Consider the following 21,681-nt stretch of genomic DNA (forward strand, 5'->3'; position numbering starts at 1 on the left):
CATAAAACACACATCAAAACCCCACATGCGACTGCGCCTGTAAATGTCCCACAGTTGATTCTACCCTTAGAGGACATGGGGAATTTCCGTTTTTGCGTTTTCGTTTTTCACTCCCTGCCTTCCTGAAGCCATAACATTTTTATTTTTCCATTCACATAGCCGTAGGCGGGCTTATTTATTGCAGGACAAGTTGTACTTTCCAATGGCACCATTTACTCTCACATACAATACAGTGGAAAGCTGGAATACATTTCCATATCGGATGGAATTGGTAAAGGACAGACTTCCTCCACAGTTTTTATGGGTTTCAATTTTACGATGTTCACTATGGGATAAAACTGACCTGTTAACTTCATTTTCTGGGTCAGTACGATGACGTCTTACTATTGAATTTTTTTTTTACTTTGGATAATTATTATTATTTTTTTTAAATTTTTCTTTTACTTTTTTTTGCCCCCTCTGGGGGACATGTACTTCAATCAGATTGACTTTTATTTTTAACACACTAATGTGATTTAAAGGGAATCTGTCACCATGAGAATGCAGGCAGCTGATTATACAGCAGGAGGAGATGAGCAGATTAATATATAGTTTTCTCGGAAAAGAATCAGTAAAACTTGTAATTTACTCATTTAAATCCCTGCACATTCTGGGCTTTGAAGTCCAGGAGGCGGAGCTATCAGTGATTGGCAGCTCTCTATATGCACAGTTACAGAGCAGACTATCAATCACTGATAGCTCCGCCTCCTGGACTTCAAAGCCCAGAATGAGCAGGGATTTAAATGAGTAAATTACAAGTTTTACAGATTCTTTTCCGAGAAAACTATATATTAATCTGCTCATCTCCTCCTGCTCTATAACATACTGTCTACAGCTCAGACACCTTTATATTCAGTAAATTCCAATGCAGTGCTGCCACCTACAGGCCTGCATTGGAATATACCTGTAATTAGGGGGCCACCTAGCATGTCTGCTGCCTGAGGAGAAAACTGAAATGGCACCCGCTCCTTCCCCAATGCCAATTTCTTAACCTAAGCCCTTCCCTTCAGCCCATGGTCCTTCGACTGCCCCTGGCTTATGACTACCTGGTGCTGCCTGAGGCAATCGCCTCACCCGGCCTCATTGGTGGTGCACCCCTGCCTGTAATAAGCCTGGTAGTGTTTATTATCCTGTACTATGACATCACTGTGTGTATTATCCCTGTACTGTGACATCACTGTGTGTATTATCCCTGTACTGTGACATCACTGTGTATTATCTCTGTACTGTGACATCACTGTGTGTATTATCCCTGTACTGTGACATCACTGTGTTTATTATTCCTGTACTGTGACATCACTGTTTATTATCCCTGTACTGTGACATCACTGTGTGTATTATCCCTGTACTGTGACATCACTGTGTGTATTATCCCTGTACTGTGACATCACTGTGTATTATCTCTGTACTGTGACATCACTGTGTGTATTATCCCTGTACTGTGACATCACTGTGTGTATTATCCCTGTACTGTGACATCACTGTGTTTATTATCCCTGTACTGTGACATCACTGTGTTTATTATCCCTGTACTGTGACATCACTGTGTGTATTATCCCTGTACTGTGACATCACTGTGTTATTATCCCTGTACTGTGACATCACTGTGTTATTATCCTGTACTGTGACATCACTGTGTTTATTATTCCTGTACTGTGACATCACTGTTTATTATCCCTGTACTGTGACATCACTGTGTGTATTATCCCTGTACTGTGACATCACTGTGTTTATTATCCCTGTACTGTGACATCACTGTGATTATTATCTCTGCACTGTGACATCACTGTGTTTATTATCTCTGTACTGTGACATCACTATGTTTATTATCTCCGTACTGTGACATCACTGTGTTTATTATCTCTGCACTGTGACATCACTGTGTGTATTATCCCTGTACTGTGACATCACTGTGTGTATTATCTCTGTACTGTGACATCACTGTGTTTATTATCCCTGTACTGTGACATCACTGTGTTTATTATCTCTGTACTGTGACATCACTGTGTGTATTATCTCTGTACTGTGACATCACTGTGTTTATTATCCCTGTACTGTGACATCACTGTGTGCATTATCCTGTACTGTGACATCACTGTGTTTATTATCTCTGTACTGTGACATCACTGTGTGTATTATCCCTGTACTGTGACATCACTGTGTGTATTATCCCTGTACTGTGACATCACTGTGTTTATTATCTCTGTACTGTGACATCACTGTGTTTATTATCTCTGTACTGTGACATCACTGTGTTTATTATCCCTGTACTGTGACATCACTGTGTTTATTATCTCTGTACTGTGACATCACTGTGTTTATTATCCATGTACTGTGACATCACTGTGTGTATTATCCCTGTACTGTGACATCACTGTGTTTATTATCCCTGTACTGTGACATCACTGTGTTTATTATCCCTGTACTGTGACATCACTGTGTGTATTATCCTGTACTGTGACCTCACTGTGTTTATTATCCCTGTACTGTGACATCACTGTGATTATTATCCCTGTACTGTGACATCACTGTGTTTATTATCCCTGTACTGTGACATCACTGTGTGTATTATCCCTGTTCTGTGACATCGCTGTGTTTATTATCCCTGTACTGTGACATCACTGTTTATTATCCCTGTACTGTGACATCACTGTGTTTATTATCCCTGTACTGTGACATCACTGTGTGTATTATCCCTGTACTGTGACATCACTGTGTTTATTATCCCTGTACTGTGACATCACTGTGTTTATTATCCCTGTACTGTGACATCACTGTGTGAATTATCCCTGTTCTGTGACATCGCTGTGTTTATTATCCCTGTACTGTGACATCACTGTGTATATTATCCATGTACTGTGACATCGCTGTGTTTATTATCTCTGTACTGTGATATCACTGTGTTTATTATCCCTGTACTGTGACATCACTGTGTTTATTATCCCTGTACTGTGACATCACTGTGTGTATTATCCCTGTACTGTGACATCACTGTGTTTATTATCCATGTACTGTGACATCACTGTGTTTATTATCCCTGTACTGTGACATCACTGTTTATTATCCCTGTACTGTGACATCACTGTGTTTATTATCTCTGTACTGTGACATCACTGTGTGTATTATCCTGTACTGTGACATCACTGTGTTTATTATCTCTGTACTGTGACATCACTGTGTTTATTATCCCTGTACTGTGACATCACTGTGTTTATTATCTCTGTACTGTGACATCACTGTGTGTATTATCTCTGTACTGTGACATCACTGTGTTTATTATCTCTGTACTGTGACATCGCTGTGTTTATTATCCCTGTACTGTGACATCGCTGTGTTTATTATCCCTGTACTGTGACATCACTGTGTTTATTATCTCTGTACTGTGACATCACTGCGTGTATTATCTCTGTACTGTGACATCACTGTGTTTATTATCCCTGTACTGTGACATCGCTGTGTTTATTATCTCTGTACTGTGACATCACTGTGTTTATTATCCCTGTACTGTGACATCACTGTGTTTATTATCTCTGTACTGTGACATCACTGCGTGTATTATCTCTGTACTGTGACATCACTGTGTTTATTATCCCTGTACTGTGACATCGCTGTGTTTATTATCTCTGTACTGTGACATCACTGTGTTTATTATCCCTGTACTGTGACATCACTGTGTTTATTGTCTCTGTACTGTGACATCACTGTGTGTATCATCCCTGTACTGTGACATCACTGTGTTTATTATCTCTGTACTGTGACATCACTGTGTGTATTATCTCTGTACTGTGACATCACTGTGTGTATTATCCTGTACTGTGACATCACTGTGTTATTATCCCTGCACTGTGACATCACTGTGTGTATTATCTCTGTACTGTGACATCACTGTGTTTATTATACCTGTACTGTGACATCACTGTGTTTATTATCCCTGCGCCTTAGGGAACATTAATCATAATTTTTTTTTAACTCACTGTCAAAATTGGTCATAGTACAGTAGGCCCCTTTGTAAGCTTTGATATGGCACCACTTGGTTTGTAGTTACGCCCATTTTCAGGCTAAGCATGTGAAAATATTTCCATTCATTGACAGCAATCATAAAGTTTAAAAACAGAAGAGACTGAAAGCCAAGTGTATTCCAGGCCTTTGTGAACTGGATTATTACAGTCCATGCAGTTCTAGGGCAGGTGCCTGCCGTGCAGCTTTCTGTCCAGCAGAGAGCGCTGCTCTGTCACATTCCAAAAAGTGAGTGGGCGGGGTTATTACCCACGTGTTAGACATTTAATTTAAAGAGATAACAGCCTGAGAAAAAGCAATGAAAGTGACAGCCCAGCTGCCTCCAAGAGAGAGAGAGAGGGTTCAGCATCTCAAGGAGGAAGGAGCCGAGGACCAGAGCATCTCCAGGGACCTCAAGAAGTTTAGGAGAGGAATCAGTGCAGGATCACAGTCCACTTGCAGCATCATTCCAACAGAGCTGATAATCTACAGCTCTTTATAATCAACCAGTCTGTAATATCCAGGATGTGCATGTAGTCGGTGGCAGAGGCACAGACCTGCCCTCGGGATGATACACTCACTGATCTGAAGGGGTGGAGAGCAGGCTGACATCACAGCTGCTGGAGTCCTTACACTGACATGTGGAGACAGGGAATAGAATTCTAGGGCAGACAGAGGCAGCACTCCCTGAGGATGACCCCAGAGATGTCAGCAGCTGCCCCCTAGACACTGACGGTATAGGGGTGACAGACTATGCAGGGTTGAGGGGAGTCTTGCAGCCATCTCATCAGCAGTCACCATCACCCCCATCATCTGGGAGCCATCTCTGGTCATGCAGAACAAGGGCATCACTTTCATTGTGTTCCTGGAATGGATAGTCACAGTGCACCCAGACTCAGGTAAGTCCTACTGAAGGATCACCTGGAGGTCACATGACCAGCAGGGTGGTGCAAACAACTCTCAGCATGTACCGACACCACGTGCTGGGAGTTGTAGTGCAAGTTAAGAGTTAATTAGAGCAATTTGATGACCTTTGATGTCAGCAATATTTGTATTCAATGCTTGTGATAGATAGAAGCTATATCAGATACATATAGACAGATATATAGATTGATGGATAGATATAAATTAGATAGATGAGATCGCTTCATATGATACAGAGGTATGAGATAGAGAACATCAATATAGTCAGATACATGGATGGATAGATAGATAGATACATGGATGGATAGATAGATAGATAGATAATAGATAGATAGATACATGGATGGATAGATAGATGGATGGATGGATGGATGGATAGATACATACATGGATAGATAGATAGATACATACATACATGGATAGATGGATAGATAAATAGATAGATACACGGATGGATGGATGGATAAATCAATATTTATGCATGCAGTTTATAACACCCAGCTGCTGCAGAATCTCTTGGGTACAGCTGCTGTCAGTAATGTCTGTGCTGTTCTGGGAGCTGCCTGTGTAATGGACGTCTGTCTAGTCGGGGTGGAAACAGTCAGCACATGATTATTTCAGCCTGTTGGGCAGGATTCTGCATTTCCATCCATCCATCAGCTTCTTCTTTCCCTCTCTGAGGTCACTTGGCTGCGGTCAGGTTGTCAGAGCCAAAAAAGCGACACATGATCAATAATGACCATTATAATAGAATGTTCCACGGCTCGATGCAAGGTCCATGGATATCATGTAAAACTATGTGTCGATAATGTATCAGATTGGGATGGATTGTGAGGTTTTTTGTATTACTGCATCTGCAGATCTGCTACATTGTATATCCAACAGAAAAACTGATGAAATACCAGTAACCCCCCCCCCCCCACCACCAGGAAGAAGTATGCCCCTCCCACTGACAATATCATTTCCCTTCAGGAGTTTAGGAAACTGACAACCACAGTATTAGTCAATAGCTGCTAAATTGGTTATCACCAGACTTCCCAAAAAATAAATAACAAAAAAAAGTGGTATAGACAAATAATAGACAAATAACCAAATCTGCTGCACCCAGAAAGTAACCGGCCGCTGCCTGATCAGTATTTGGTGACGAAAAGAAAGAGATTTGTGATTGATTCAGTATAAGGCGTCTTACACACGAATGTTGTGCATCCATTCCGTGCATTGTGGACCGCAATTTGTGGTCCCCAATGCAGGGGCAACGTCCATGCGGCGGCCGGGACGGATCGATACCCATTCAACTTAGGCTGCATGCACACGACCGTATGTGTTTTGCAGTCAACAAATTAAGGATCCGCCCAAAAAACGGAAGACGTCCGTATGGCATCTGTTTTTTTTTTTTGCAGATCCATTGTAACAATGTCTATCCTTGTCTGCAAAACTGACAAGAATAGGACGTTATATATTTTTTGCGGGGCTAAGGAATGGACATACGGATGCGGATAGCACACGGTGTGCTGTCCGCATTTTCTGCGGACCCATTGAAATGAATGGGCCCGCATCCTATCTACAAAAAAAAAGAACGGAATGGACACGGAAATATGTTCTATTTTGTTGTGGTGCGGAGGCACAGACAGATCCATGCTTCCGTTCCGCATTTCCGGGATTGCGGACCCATTCAAGTGCATGGGTCCACTTCTGTGATGCGGAGTGCATAACGTTCGTGTGCAAGAGGCCTAACCGTGAGTGCAGCTCTGGAGTATTATACAGGATGTAACTCAGGATCAGTAAAGGATAAGTAATGTATGTACACAGTGACTGCACCAGCAGAATAGTGAGTGCAGCTCTGGAGTATTATACAGGATGTAACTCAGGATCAGTGCAGGATAAGTAATGTATGTACACAGTGACTGCACCAGCAGAATAGTGAGTGCAGCTCTGGAGTATTATACAGGATGTAACTCAGGATCAGTACAGGATAAGTAATGTATGTACACAGTGACTGCACCAGCAGAATAGTGAGTGCAGCTCTGGAGTATAATACAGGATGTGACTCAGGATCAGTACAGGATAAGTAATGTATATACACAGTGACTGCACCAGCAGAATAGTGAGTGCAGCTCTGGAGTATAATACAGGATGTAACTCAGGATCAGTACAGGATAAGTAATGTATGTATACAGTGACTGCACCAGCAGAATAGTGAGAGCAGCTCTGGAGTATAATACAGGATGTAACTCAGGATCAGTACAGGATAAGTAATGTATGTACACAGTGACTGCACCAGCAGAATAGTGAGTGCAGCTCTGGAGTATAATACAGGATGTAACTCAGGATCAGTACAGGATAAGTAATGTATATACACAGTGACTGCACCAGCAGAATAGTGAGTGCAGCTCTGGAGTATAATACAGGATGTAACTCAGGATCAGTACAGGATAAGTAATGTATGTACACAGTGACTGCACCAGCAGAATAGTGAGTGCAGCTCTGGAGTATAATACAGGATGTGACTCAGGATCAGTACAGGATAAGTAATGTATGTACACAGTGACTGCACCAGCAGAATAGTGAGTGCAGCTCTGGAGTATAATACAGGATGTGACTCAGGATCAGTACAGGATAGGTAATGTATACACACAGTGACACAACTGTTCATGTAGATTCAGGGTTGACATTGCACATCTGACTTTTTCCAGCGCAGTTTTAAGCTCGTTACTTTAATAGTTATTTCCAACCATACAGTTCTGACTAGAAGGATTTGGCCTCCCTTTTATTCTTTCTGCTCACAGATGTTTGGACGCACATTTACAGCTTGGAAGACAATGACAGATTATTTCCAATTTTTAACTGAGTCAGATAAGGGATTGATTAGTAAAAAGTATTAGTAATCAGGGGCCATAACATTCACACAGTGATTTTTATACAGCTAGATATCTGTGGGCGGTGGCAGCAGCAACAATTCAATTCCCTGCAGCGCCCCCCACAGGAGAAGTGAAGCATTTCACAGATGCCATTGAAATCATTGAAAAATGGTCTAATATATGGATGTGGTCGTCCGAAGAACCTCTCTAATAGTAGACGGTCCTGAACAAGGGACCAGTTTACCCCAGATAAATTATTTTAGAATTCCCTGATAATGTATTTGAAATAAATTTTTCTAAGCCTTTTTTGGGTTCCCTTACACAATACTGTAAAGTCACTTGTTTAGGGACCGTGCCCCTGGTGTCTATGTTGTCAGCACACGCGGCCCTCACCCCCTCGCTCCAGGGCTGCGGCAGATCAGATATCTTCCCTCATCCCCCATGTTCTGCAGTTCATTCTAATGACTGGTATCTGGACGCTATACTCTGACCGGGGCTAACACTACTAGAGCTCAGGCACCCTTACTATACAATGACTACTACCCCCAGCAGACATTAAAGATATATACCAAATCTATTTTTACATTTTGCAGCTTTAGAGGGAACCTGTCACCGGGATTTTGGGTATAGAGCTGAGGACATGGGTTGCAAGATGGCCGCTAGCACATCCGCAATACCCAGTCCCCATAGCTCTATGTGCTTTTATTGTATAGAAAAACACGATTTGATACATATGCAAATTAACCTGACTCATCTCACGGACAGGGCTCATCTCAGGGACAGGACTCATCTCAGGTTAATTTGCATATGTATCAAATCGTTTTTTTTTTATACAATAAAAGCACACAGAGCTATGGGGATTGGGGATTGCGGATGTGCTAGCGGCCATCTAGCAACCCATGTGCTCAGCTCTATACCCAAAATCCAGGTGACAGGTTCCCTTTAACCACCTCCGGACCGCCTAACGCAGATGTGCGGTCCGGAGGTGGCAGCCCTGCGCAGAGTCACGCATATATGCGTCATCTCGCGAGGGCCGGGATTTCCTGTGAACGCGCGCACACAGGCGCGCGCGCTCACAGGAACGGAAGGTAAGCGAGTGGATCTCCAGCCTGCCAGCAGCGATCGCTCGCTGGCAGGCTGGAGATCAGATTTTTTTAACCCCTAACAGGTATATTAGACGCTGTTTTGATAACAGCGTCTAATATACCTGCTACCTGGTCCTCTGGTGGTCCCTTTTGTTAGGATCGACCACCAGAGGACTCAGGTAGCTCAGTACAGTCGCACCAAACACCACACTACACTACACCCCCCCCCCCGTCACTTATTAACCCCTTATAAACCCCTGATCACCCATGATCACCCCATATAAACTCCCTGATCACCCCCCTGTCATTGATCACCCCCCTGTCAGGCTCCGTTCAGACGTCCGTATGATTTTTACGGATCCACGGATACATGGATCGGTTCCGCAAAACGCATACGGACGTCTGAATGGAGCCTTACAGGGGGGTGATCAATGACAAGTGGGTGATCACGCATATAGACTTCCTGATCACTTCCCTGTCATTGATCACCCCTCTGTCATTGATCACCCCCCTGTAAGGCTCCATTCAGACATCCGCATGATTTTTACGGATCCACTGATACATGGATCGGATCCGCAAAACACATGCGGACCTCTGAATGGAGCCTTACAGGGGGGTGATCAATGACAAGGGGGTGATCACGCATATAGACTTCCTGATCACTTCCCTGTCATTGATCACCCCTCTGTCATTGATCACCCCCCTGTAAGGCTCCATTTAGACGTCCGCATGATTTTTACGGATCCACTGATACATGGATCGGATCCGCAAAACACATGCCGACCTCTGAATGGAGCCTTACAGGGGGGTGATCAATGACAAGGGGGTGATCACGCATATAGACTCCCTAATCACTTCCCTGTCATTGATCACCCCCCTGTAAGGCTCCATTCAGACGTCCGCATGTGTTTTGCGGATCCGATCCATGTATCCGTGGATCCGTAAAAAATCATACAGACGTCTGAATGGAGCCTTACAGGGGGGTGATCAGGGAGTCTATATGGGTGATCACCCCTCTGTCATTGATCACCCCCCCCTGTAAGGCTCCATTCAGACGTCCGCATGTGTTTTGCGGATCCGATCCATGTATCCGTGGATCCTTAAAAAATCATACGGACGTCTGAATGGAGCCTTACAGGGGGGTGATCAGGGAGTCTATATGGGTGATCACCCCTCTGTCATTGATCACCCCCCCCCCCCTGTAAGGCTCCATTCAGACGTCCGCATGTGTTTTGCGGATCCGATCCATGTATCCGTGGATCCGTAAAAAATCATACGGACGTCTGAATGGAGCCTTACAGGGGGGTGATCAGGGAGTCTATATGGGTGATCACCCCTCTGTCATTGATCACCCCCCCTGTAAGGCTCCATTCAGACATCCGCATGTGTTTTGCGGATCCGATCCATGTATCCATGGATCCGTAAAAATCATACGGACGTCTGAATGGAGCCTTACAGGGGGGGTGATCAGTGACAGGGGGGTGATCACCCTGATCACCCCCTGTCATTGATAACCCCCCTGTAAGGCTCCATTCAGACGTCCGCATGTGTTTTGCGGATCCGATCCATGTATCCAAGGATCCGTAAAAATCATACGGACGTCTGAATGGAGCCTTACCAGGGGGGTGATCAATGACAGGGGGGTGATCAGGGAGTCTATATGGGTGATCACCCCCCTGTCATTGATCACCCCCCTGTCATTGGTCACCCCCCTGTCATTGATCACTCCCCCTGTAAGGCTCCATTCAGACTTTTTTTGGCCCAAGTTAGCGGAAATTTTTTGTTTGTTTTTGGTTTTTCTTACAAAGTCTCATATTCCACTAACTTGTGTCAAAAAATAAAATCTCACATGAACTCACCATACTCCTCACGGAATCCAAATGCGTAAACATTTTTAGACATTTATATTCCAGACTTCTTCTCACGCTTTAGGGCCCCTAAAAAGCCAGGGCAGTATAAATACCCCACATGTGACCCCATTTCGGAAAGAAGACACCCCAAGGTATTCCGTGAGGGGCATACTGAGTCCATGAAAGATTGAAATTTTTGTCCTAAGTTAGCGGAAAGTGAGACTTTGAGAAAAAAACAAAAAAAATCAATATCCGCTAACTTATGCAAAAAAAAAAATTTCTATGAACTCGCCACGCCCCTCATTGAATACCTCGGGGTGTCTTCTTTCCAAAGTGGGGTCACATGTGGGGTATTTATACTGCCCTGGCTTTTTAGGGGCCCGAAAGTGTGAGAAGAAGTCTGGGATCCAAATGTCTAAAAATGCCCTCCTAAAAGGAATTTGGGCACCTTTGCGCATCTAGGCTGCAAAAAAGTGTCACACATCTGGTATCGCCGTACTCAGGAGAAGTTGGGCAATGTGTTTTGGGGTGTCATTTTACATATACCCATGCTGGGTGAGAAAAATATCTTGGTCAAATGCCAACTTTGTATAAAAAAAATGGGAAAAGTTATCTTTTGCCAAGATATTTCTCTCACCCAGCATGGGTATATGTAAAATGACACCCCAAAACACATTCCCCAACTTCTCCTGAGTACGGCGATACCAGATGTGTGACACTTTTTTGCAGCCAAGGTGGGCAAAGGGGCACATATTCCAAAGTGCACCTTTCGGATTTCACCGGTCATTTTTTACACATTTTGATTCCAAAGTTCTTCTCACACATTTGGGCCCCTAAATTGCCAGGACAGTATAACTACCCCACAAGTGACCCCATTTTGGAAAGAAGACACCCCAAGGTATTCCGTGAGGGGCATGGCGAGTTCCTAGAATGTTTTATTTTTTGTCGCAAGTTAGTGGAATATGAGACTTTGTAAGAAAAAAATAAAAATAAAAAATCATCATCATTTTCCGCTAACTTGTGACAAAAAATAAAAAGTTCTATGAACTCACTATGCCCATCAGCGAATACCTTAGGGTGTCTACTTTCCTAAATGGGGTCATTTGTGGGGTTTTTCTACTGTTTGGGCATTGTAGAACCTCAGGAAACATGACAGGTGCTCAGAAAGTCAGAGCTGCTTCAAAAAGCGGAAATTCACATTTTTGTACCATAGTTTGTAAACGCTATAACTTTTACCCAAACCATTTTTTTTTGCCCAAACATTTTTTTTTTATCAAAGACATGTAGAAATATAAATTTAGCGAAAAATTTATATATGGATGTCGTTTTTTTTGCAAAATTTTACAGCTAAAAGTGAAAAATTTCATTTTTTTGCAAAAAAATCGTTACATTTCGATTAATAACAAAAAAAGTAAAAATGTCAGCAGCAATAAAATACCACCAAATGAAAGCTCCATTAGTGAGAAGAAAAGGAGGTCAAATTCATTTGGGTGGTAAGTTGCATGACCGAGCGATAAACGGTGAAAGTAGTGTAGTGCCGAAGTGTAAAAAGTCCTCTGGTCATGAAGGGGGTTTCAGCTAGCGGGGCTGAAGTGGTTAAAGACAAAGTATAATGGACATTTCTGCAACTTTTTCATCTACATTTTGTATGAATACATTACTGCTTGTTGTCAGTGAATGAGAGCATTCTTGTTTACCCTCAGAGGCTGTACAGCGCTAATATTTCTCACAGCTGAAGGTTTGCTACAATTGTGTGCAATCTAGACAATGCTCTGCCCCGTAATTTGCAGCAGCAGCAGCACAGATCTCAGCTGTCCTAATGGTTTGTTACAATGTATCAGTCTGGAGTCCAGGCTATTTAATTCACATAGAATTGTCTAGACTGGATACAAGTGTAACAAATCCTCAGCTTGAGAAGTGCACAGGTATTCAGCCTGTGGATGATGTAAACAGGAAGGTTCCCATTCACTGACAGCAAGCCGAGATCTTTAAAACACGCAGTAAATTAGCAAGTGGCAGAATGTTTCATCATGCAGTTTCTAAGATTCACTTATGAGACTGACAAACCGTTTATGATTAGCTTCATGATTGTTACCTGTTTTTGATCGATCGTTTTTACGTTTTCACAAATTTTTAGCTATTTTGTCCTATTCCCTGTGAAACAAAAGTGCTTACTGGAAACCATCAATAAGCAGGCTGCTGCTTTAACTTGTATTAAAGGGCATCTGTCAGCAGTTCTGTCCCCATGACACCGGCTGACCTGTTCCATGTGCTCTTGGCAGCTGAAGGCGTCTGTGTTGGTTCCATGTTCCTATGTGCCCGCACTGCTGAGAAGGATGATGTTTTAACCCCTTCCCGACCAGCACCGTACATGTACAGCGCTGGCTAGGACTTTAAAGGTGGTGCATATTTGTTATATCAGGGGCCCAAAGAAGCCCCGGAGGGCCACATGTGGACTGCTGGTGCTGCGAGGGGCAGTCACTCATCACTTTGTGTCTTTTCCGCAGTGTTGGGTATGACGTGGTTAATGTGGCAGCGGGCTCCTGGCTTAGCCGGGGTTATGAGACAGGATGCGGGGTGATTATTGGAGAATGGATCCGGTTCAGCGGCTGCAGTCAGGGAATCAGTGTACGAAACAGCAGCTCCAAAAGAGATAAGGCCGCTTCCCCCGGCATCAGCAGTTTATGAATTATTGAAGATCTGTGCCGCTAGCGGAGGTCGGTCAGCTGTCTCCGAGCGCCAGGCCGGCAGGACCATGACCCCGCACTGTGGCCAAACGCCATCACTACTGCTTAAACCATCATCAGATTGCAAGCTCTTTAGACTAGAGCGAACACATGACTCCATATCGAGACTGTATGTCTCCTGTATGGTCCCTATTACCTTCCTTTAGGCGACGTTCACACCGTCAGGTTTCTGCTAGTACTAAATAAAAATAAAAAAAGTTAAATTGTATCCGACCTTTATTATTTCCCTCCTTTTAGGATCACACTCCTGAGTTTGGCTTCCAGAAACTCCATGCAGAAATCTGACTCTCAACCAATTAAGATCTCTGCTTGCTTTCAGTACCCGATACAAATCTAACACTTCTCACAGCTGAGCTTTTGTTACTAGTTGTATATTGGACTCCAGACTGACACATTTTACTTGCAGCGATACATTGCCGGGACTTGGCAGAGATTGTCTGGACTGGATACCATGGTAGCAAATCCTCAGCTGTGAGAAGTATTAGGCTAGGGCTACACGAAGACATTTGTCACGTGACAATTTTTATAATGAAAGTCCATGGTGTTGCACTGCGACATGCTGCGACTGCGACACAACAGTCGCAAAAAAAACATCCAAGATGGATTTTTCTGCGACTGTCATGTCGCAGTCGCATCATGTCGCAGTGCAACACCATAGACCAGGGCTGGCCGACCTGCGGCGCTCTAGCTGTTGTAAAACTACAATTCCCACCATGCCCTGCTGTAGGCTGTCTGGGCATGCTGGGAGTTGTATTTTTGCAACAGCTGAAGAGCCGCAGGTTGGCCAGCCCTGCGTTCGCGTGACACATGTCGTCGTGTAGCCCTAGCCTTAGGGCCATAGAGCCTCTAGTGCAGGGATGCTCAACTTGCGGCCCTCCAGCACTACAACTCCCAGCATGCCCGGACAGTCTACAGCTATCAGCCTACAGCAGGGTATGATGGGAGTTGTAGTTTTACAACAGCTGGAGGGCCGCAGGTTGAGCATCCCTGCTCTAGGGGCTATGCAAGAATGTTCTCATTCACTGACAACAAGCAGAAATATTGAAAATGGTGATACAAAAACTGTAAACATTGGATAAATAAAAGCTTACTTTGTGCTTCACCATTTTAACTATGTCTGCTTGCCGTCGGTGAATGCAAACATTCTTCTTTACTTCCAAAGACCGAAAATTGGCACAGAACTAAGGGCTCTTTCACACTTGCGTTGTCCGGATCCGGCATAGAGTTCCGTCGTCGGGGCTCTATGCCGGAAGAATCCTGATCAGTTTTATCCTAATGCATTCTGAATGGAGAGAAAGCCGTTCAGGATGCATCAGGATGTCTTCAGTTCCGGACCGGAACGTTTTTTGGCCGGAGAAAATACCGCAGCATGCTGCGCTTTTTGCTCCGGCCAAAAATCCTGAAGACTTGCCGCAAGGCCGGATCCGGAATGAATGCCCATTGAAAGGCATTAATCCGGATCCGGCCTTAAGCTAAACGTCGTTTTGGCGCATTGCCGGATCCGACGTTTAGCTTTTTCTGAATGGTTACCATGGCTGCCGGGACGCTAAAGTCCTGGCAGCCATGGTAAAGTGTAGCGGGGAGCGGGGGAGCAGCATACTTACCGTCCGTGCGGCTCCCGGGGCGCTCCAGAGTGACGTCAGGGCGCCCCACGCGCATGGATCACGTGATCGCATGGCACGTCATCCATGCGCATGGGGCGCTCTGATGTCATTCTGGAGCGCCCCGGGAGCCGCACGGACGGTAAGTATACCGCTCCCCCGCTCCCCACTACTACTATGGCAACCAGAACTTTAATAGCGTCCTGGCTGCCATAGTAACACTGAACGCATTTTGAAGACGGATCCGTCTTCAAATGCTTTCAGTACACTTTTGTTTTTCCGGATCCGGCGTGTAATTCCGGCAAATGGAGTACACAACGGATCCGGACAACGCAAGTGTGAAAGAGCCCTAACGCTTCTCGCAGCTGGGGTTTTGCTGCAACTGTATCTATTCTTGACAATCGTTTAGTGATTTAAACACCACGGATTCCAGACTGATACAATGTATCAGTGCAGGCAAAATGTAACAAACTATCAGGCGAGAGATTTGTGCTGCTGATGCGTTTAGCTCACAGAGGACGGTGCAGTCTGGATACAATTGTAGCAAACCCTCAGCTGGGAGACGTATTAGGTCTGTATGGGATTTATAGCCTATAGGTGTAACTAGCAAAGATATTGAAATTTGAGATGACCATAGCATCCTCATTGTCTCTCGGTTATCTTTCCTCGGTAGATTCGGCCAAGTTCCACCGTCTCCGGTGCGATGGACATTCCTGCAACCCACCAGTCGGGAACCTTGCTATTGGCCGGACGCCGGTCACCCTCACTGCCTGCGGCCAGAATGTCAGTGAACTGTATTGCTTCTATCCGGAGGTCCAGCAGACACCCATCTCCTGCAGCCAAAGCCAGTGCACGAAATGTAGCATCAACCAGCCGGAGAACTCCCATCTTCCTTCTCACATGACGGACGACGTCTTCTCCAGTCCGGCTACCTGGTGGCAGTCGGTGCAGGGCGTCCTCAGGGAGGAGATCAGGTTGGACTTTGAGACAGCGTTCTACTTCACGCACGTCATCATGGTCTTCAGGTCTCCGCGTCCTGCAGCCATGGTTCTGGAGAGGTCTCTTGACCACGGCAAAACCTGGAGGGCTTATAAGTATTTTGCTACGAACTGCACGGCTACTTTTGGACTTCAGGACGACCTGAATGAAGAAGGCTCACTGTGTACCTCCAGGTATTCAGACCCCTGGCCCTGTACCAGAGGAGAGGTGAGCTATGGCCCAGAGTCCAAGAGCAACGGGTGCTTAGGGTTAATTCTCCATATTCCATATCTAAAGGATTTATGCACTTATTAACCTTGACAAAACAGACATCAGTGGATTTCGGGAAACTGCAGGTCCAAGCACTGAATTGAAAGGCCGTAAACGCATTTGCAATCCGTTTTCGATTCTTCCAATACATCTTAAAGGGCATCTGTCAGCAGTTTTGTCCCTATGACACCGGCTGACCTGTTACATGTGCACTTGGCAGCTGAAGGCATCTGTGTTGGTCCCATGTTCATATGTGCCCGCATTGCTGAGAAAAAATTAGGTTTTAATATATGCAAATGAGCTTCTTGGAGCAACGGGGGCGTTATCATTACACCTAGAGGCTCTGCTCTTCTGCAATTGCCACGCCCTCTGCACTTTGATTGACAGGACTAGGTGTGATGATATTTTCACTGCCCGGTCCTGTCAATTAGGAGTCAGCCGTAGGTATTTTGCAGTCCGCAAATCATTATCTGCAAAACGCGGACCCCGTTCGTCTGCATGCTGCAATTTTCTTTTTCACTTCAATAGAAATGTCCAATGTTCTATCTTTTTTGTGGGGCCGCGGAAGGAGTTTGCTGTCCGCATCTTTTTCAGCCCCACTAAAATAAATGAGGCCCAAACATATCGTCATGTGCATAAGGCCTTAAAGTGCAGGTGCAAAAAGAGCAGAGCCTCTAGGTGTAACGGTAACGCCCCCGTTGCTCCTAGAGGCTCATTTGCATATATTAAAACATCATCCTTCTCAGCAATGCCGGCACATAGGAACATGGGACCAACACTGATGCCTTCAGCTGCCGAGCGCACATGTAACAGGTCAGCCAGTGTCATAGGTACAAAACTGCTGACAGATGCCCTTTAAATAAAAAATAAAGTAGCATTGTAAACAGTCTTGATTATTTCTTGATATGTACAGCTCCTATGCAGCTCTACGTGTCTCCATGGTGACAGACTACAAGCAAACTGTGTGTAGTCTGATTTGGCAGTCATGTCGTACTCCCTTCTAATCTGTCTAAAGAATAGTCATGTAGAACGGCAAGATGCGACTACATGGGGTTTGTTTGTAGTCTGTCACCATGAAGAGACATAGGACTGCATAAGAGCTGCATACATAAAATGGAGCGAATCTATAGATGTATTAGAATAATAAAAAATTATTTCAGATCTGAATGTAATATATAATGGAAGCAGACCATAATAAGTGCAATGACACTGACACTCGGGGTACAGGATAATGACACTTGGGGTACAGGATAAGGACACGATGACACTTGGGGTACAGGATAATGACGCTGACACTCGGGGTACAGGATAATGACGCTGACACTCGGGGTACAGGATAATGACGCTGACACTCGGGGTACAGGATAATGACACTGACACTCGGGGTACAGGATAATGACACTGACACTCGGGGTACAGGATAATAACACTAACACTCGGGGTACAGGATAATAACACTAACACTTGGGGTACAGGATAATGACGCTGACACTCGGGGTACAGGATAATGACACTGACACTCAGGGTACAGGATAATGACACTGACACTCGGGGTACAGGATAATGACACTGACACTCGGGGTACAGGATAATAACACTAACACTTGGGGTACAGGATAATGACATTGACACTTGGGGTACAGGATAATGACACTGACACTTGGGGTACAGGATAATGACACTTGGGGTACAGGATAAGGACACGATGACACTTGGGGTACAGGATAATGACGCTGACACTCGGGGTACAGGATAATGACGCTGACACTCGGGGTACAGGATAATGACGCTGACACTCGGGGTACAGGATAATGACACTGACACTCGGGGTACAGGATAATGACACTGACACTCGGGGTACAGGATAATGACACTGACACTCGGGGTACAGGATAATGACACTGACACTCGGGGTACAGGATAATAACACTAACACTTGGGGTACAGGATAATGACATTGACACTTGGGGTACAGGATAATGACACTGACACTTGGGGTACAGGATAATGACACTGACACTTGGGGTACAGGATAATGACACTGACACTCGGGGTACAGGATAAGGACACTGACACTCGGGGTACAGGATAAGGACACTGACACTCGGGGTACAGGATAAGGACACTGACACTCGGGGTACAGGATAATGACACTGACACTTGGGGTACAGGATAATGACATTGACACTTGGGGTACAGGATAATGACGCTGACACTCGGGGTACAGGATAATGACACTGACACTCGGGGTACAGGATAATGACGCTGACACTTGGGGTACAGGATAATGACATTGACACTCGGGGTACAGGATAATGACACGCTGACACTCGGGGTACAGGATAATGACACTGACACTCGGGGTACAGGATAATGACACTGACACTTGGGGTACAGGATAATGACGCTGACACTTGGGGTACAGGATAATGACGCTGACACTTGGGGTACAGGATAATGACACTGACACTTGGGGTACAGGATAATGACATTGACACTCGGGGTACAGGATAATGACACGCTGACACTCGGGGTACAGGATAATGACACTGACACTTGGGGTACAGGTAAATGACACTGACACTCGGGGTACAGGATAATGACATTGACACTCGGGGTACAGGATAATGACATTGACACTTGGGGTACAGGATAATGACACTGACACTTGGGGTACAGGATAATGACATTGACACTTGGGGTACAGGATAATGACACTGACACTTGGGGTACAGGATAATGACACTGACACTTGGGGTACAGGATAATGACACTGACACTCGGGGTACAGGATAAGGACACTGACACTCGGGGTACAGGATAAGGACACTGACACTCGGGGTACAGGATAATGACACTGACACTCGGGGTACAGGATAATGACACTGACACTTGGGGTACAGGATAATGACATTGACACTTGGGGTACAGGATAATGACGCTGACACTCGGGGTACAGGATAATGACACTGACACTCGGGGTACAGGATAATGACGCTGACACTTGGGGTACAGGATAATGACATTGACACTCGGGGTACAGGATAATGACACGCTGACACTCGGGGTACAGGATAATGACACTGACACTCGGGGTACAGGATAATGACACTGACACTTGGGGTACAGGATAATGACGCTGACACTTGGGGTACAGGATAATGACGCTGACACTTGGGGTACAGGATAATGACACTGACACTTGGGGTACAGGATAATGACATTGACACTCGGGGTACAGGATAATGACACGCTGACACTCGGGGTACAGGATAATGACACTGACACTTGGGGTACAGGTAAATGACACTGACACTCGGGGTACAGGATAATGACATTGACACTCGGGGTACAGGATAATGACATTGACACTTGGGGTACAGGATAATGACACGCTGACACTCGGGGTACAGGATAAGGACACTGACACTCGGGGTACAGGATATTGATGCTGACACTTGGGGTACAGGATAAGGACACTGACACTTGGGGTACAGGATAATGACATTGACACTTGGGGTACAGGATAATGACATTGACACTTGGGGTACAGGATAATGACATTGACACTTGGGGTACAGGATAATGACACGCTGACACTCGGGGTACAGGATAAGGACACTGACACTCGGGGTACAGGATATTGATGCTGACACTTGGGGTACAGGATAAGGACACTGACACTTGGGGTACAGGATAATGACACGCTGACACTCGGGGTACAGGATAAGGACACTGACACTCGGGATACAGGATAATGACACTGACACTCGGGGTACAGGATAATGATACTGACACTCGGGGTACAGGATAATGATACTGACACTCGGGGTACAGGATAATGATACTGACACTCGGGGTACAGGATAATTACGCTGACACTCGGGGTACAGGATGATGACGCTGACACTTGGGGTACAGGATAAGGACACTGACACTCGGGATACAGGATATTGACGCTGACACTCGGGGTACAGGATAATGACACTGACACTTGGGGTACAGGATAATGACGCTGACACTCGGGGTACAGGATAATGACGCTGACACTCGGGGTACAGGATAATGACACTGACACTTGGGATACAGGATATTGACACTGACACTTGGGGGACAGGATGATGACACTGATACTCGGGGTACAGGATAATGACATTGACACTTGGGGTACAGGATAATGACACGCTGACACTCGGGGTACAGGATAAGGACACTGACACTCGGGGTACAGGATAAGGACACTGACACTTGGGGGACAGGATAATGACACTGACACTTGGGGGACAGGATGATGACACTGATACTTGGGGGACAGGATAATGACACTGACACTTGGGGTACAGGATAAGGACACTGACACTCGGGGTACAGGATAAGGACACTGACACTTGGGGGACAGGATAATGACACTGACACTTGGGGGACAGGATGATGACACTGATACTTGGGGGACAGGATAATGACACTGACACTTGGGGTACAGGATAAGGACACTGACACTTGGGGGACAGGATGATGACACTGACACTTGGGGGACAGGATGATGACACTGACACTTGGGGTACAGGATAATGACGCTGACACTTGGGGTACAGGATAAGGACACTGACACGTGGGGTACAGGATAAGGACACTGACACTTGGGGGACAGGATGATGACGCTGACACTTGGGGGACAGGATGATGACACTGACACTCGGGGTACAGGATAATGACACTGACACTTGGGGTACAGGATGATGACACTGACACTTGGGGTACAGAACACTGATGCTAGTCTTGTCTTAGGCTTTGCATAGAGCTCAGGCACTAGTTGCATACTTTCTGTCTGTATACAGTGAGCTCCCCCTAGTGGTGGCTGCAATCAGCTAGAAATCGTGTTGCAGAGGATTTGGAGCTGTGAAACACTAATCTGAAGATTAAACCCTAGATTGTTGCCAGTTTTCATTAATCAAGCAGCGCATTCACTCCTGGATCTGAAGCCTGTTAATGGTGACTTGCACGTCTTATGGAAATGGCCCTAATATCTTCAGACATGGTGCAGATGTATGGGATGGCTGCGGGGGTGATATTAGCATCTTATTTATAGGAGTATGTATGTGTTTGGCATGATGGGGGTTGTAGTCCAGCCCCGTGCCAATTATAATTATTCATTCTTTGGAATGACATATTATTTAGGACCTTCTCCGTGCACAAGGGGTTAAATGCACAGAGAGCCCATCTGCTCCCCTTGCACATAACAGAACTGTGGGGGTCCCAGGCGCGGCCGTCAGCAGCGGTAGACACACTTGTGTCAGTCGCATTGGAATTCAATTTCCTTTTTGACTGCTGCT

General features: G+C 45.3%; 1 protein-coding gene across 1 annotated transcript in view; it reads left to right on the forward strand.

Annotated features, from left to right (window-relative positions):
* Window positions 1-4,367: 4,367 nt before the first annotated feature.
* Window positions 4,368-21,681, forward strand: part of LOC122943482 (netrin-4-like) — a 36,024-nt gene continuing 18,710 nt past the window's right edge. Inside the window, exons 1-2 of the mRNA XM_044301256.1 lie at window positions 4,368-4,934; window positions 15,774-16,306. Coding sequence (XP_044157191.1) covers window positions 4,868-4,934; window positions 15,774-16,306 — 600 coding nt within the window. The 5' untranslated portion in view covers window positions 4,368-4,867. The remainder of the gene's footprint in view (window positions 4,935-15,773; window positions 16,307-21,681) is intronic.

The sequence above is a fragment of the Bufo gargarizans genome, chromosome 7 (genome assembly GCF_014858855.1).
Source record: "Bufo gargarizans isolate SCDJY-AF-19 chromosome 7, ASM1485885v1, whole genome shotgun sequence".
Classification (NCBI taxonomy): Eukaryota; Metazoa; Chordata; class Amphibia; order Anura; family Bufonidae; genus Bufo; species Bufo gargarizans.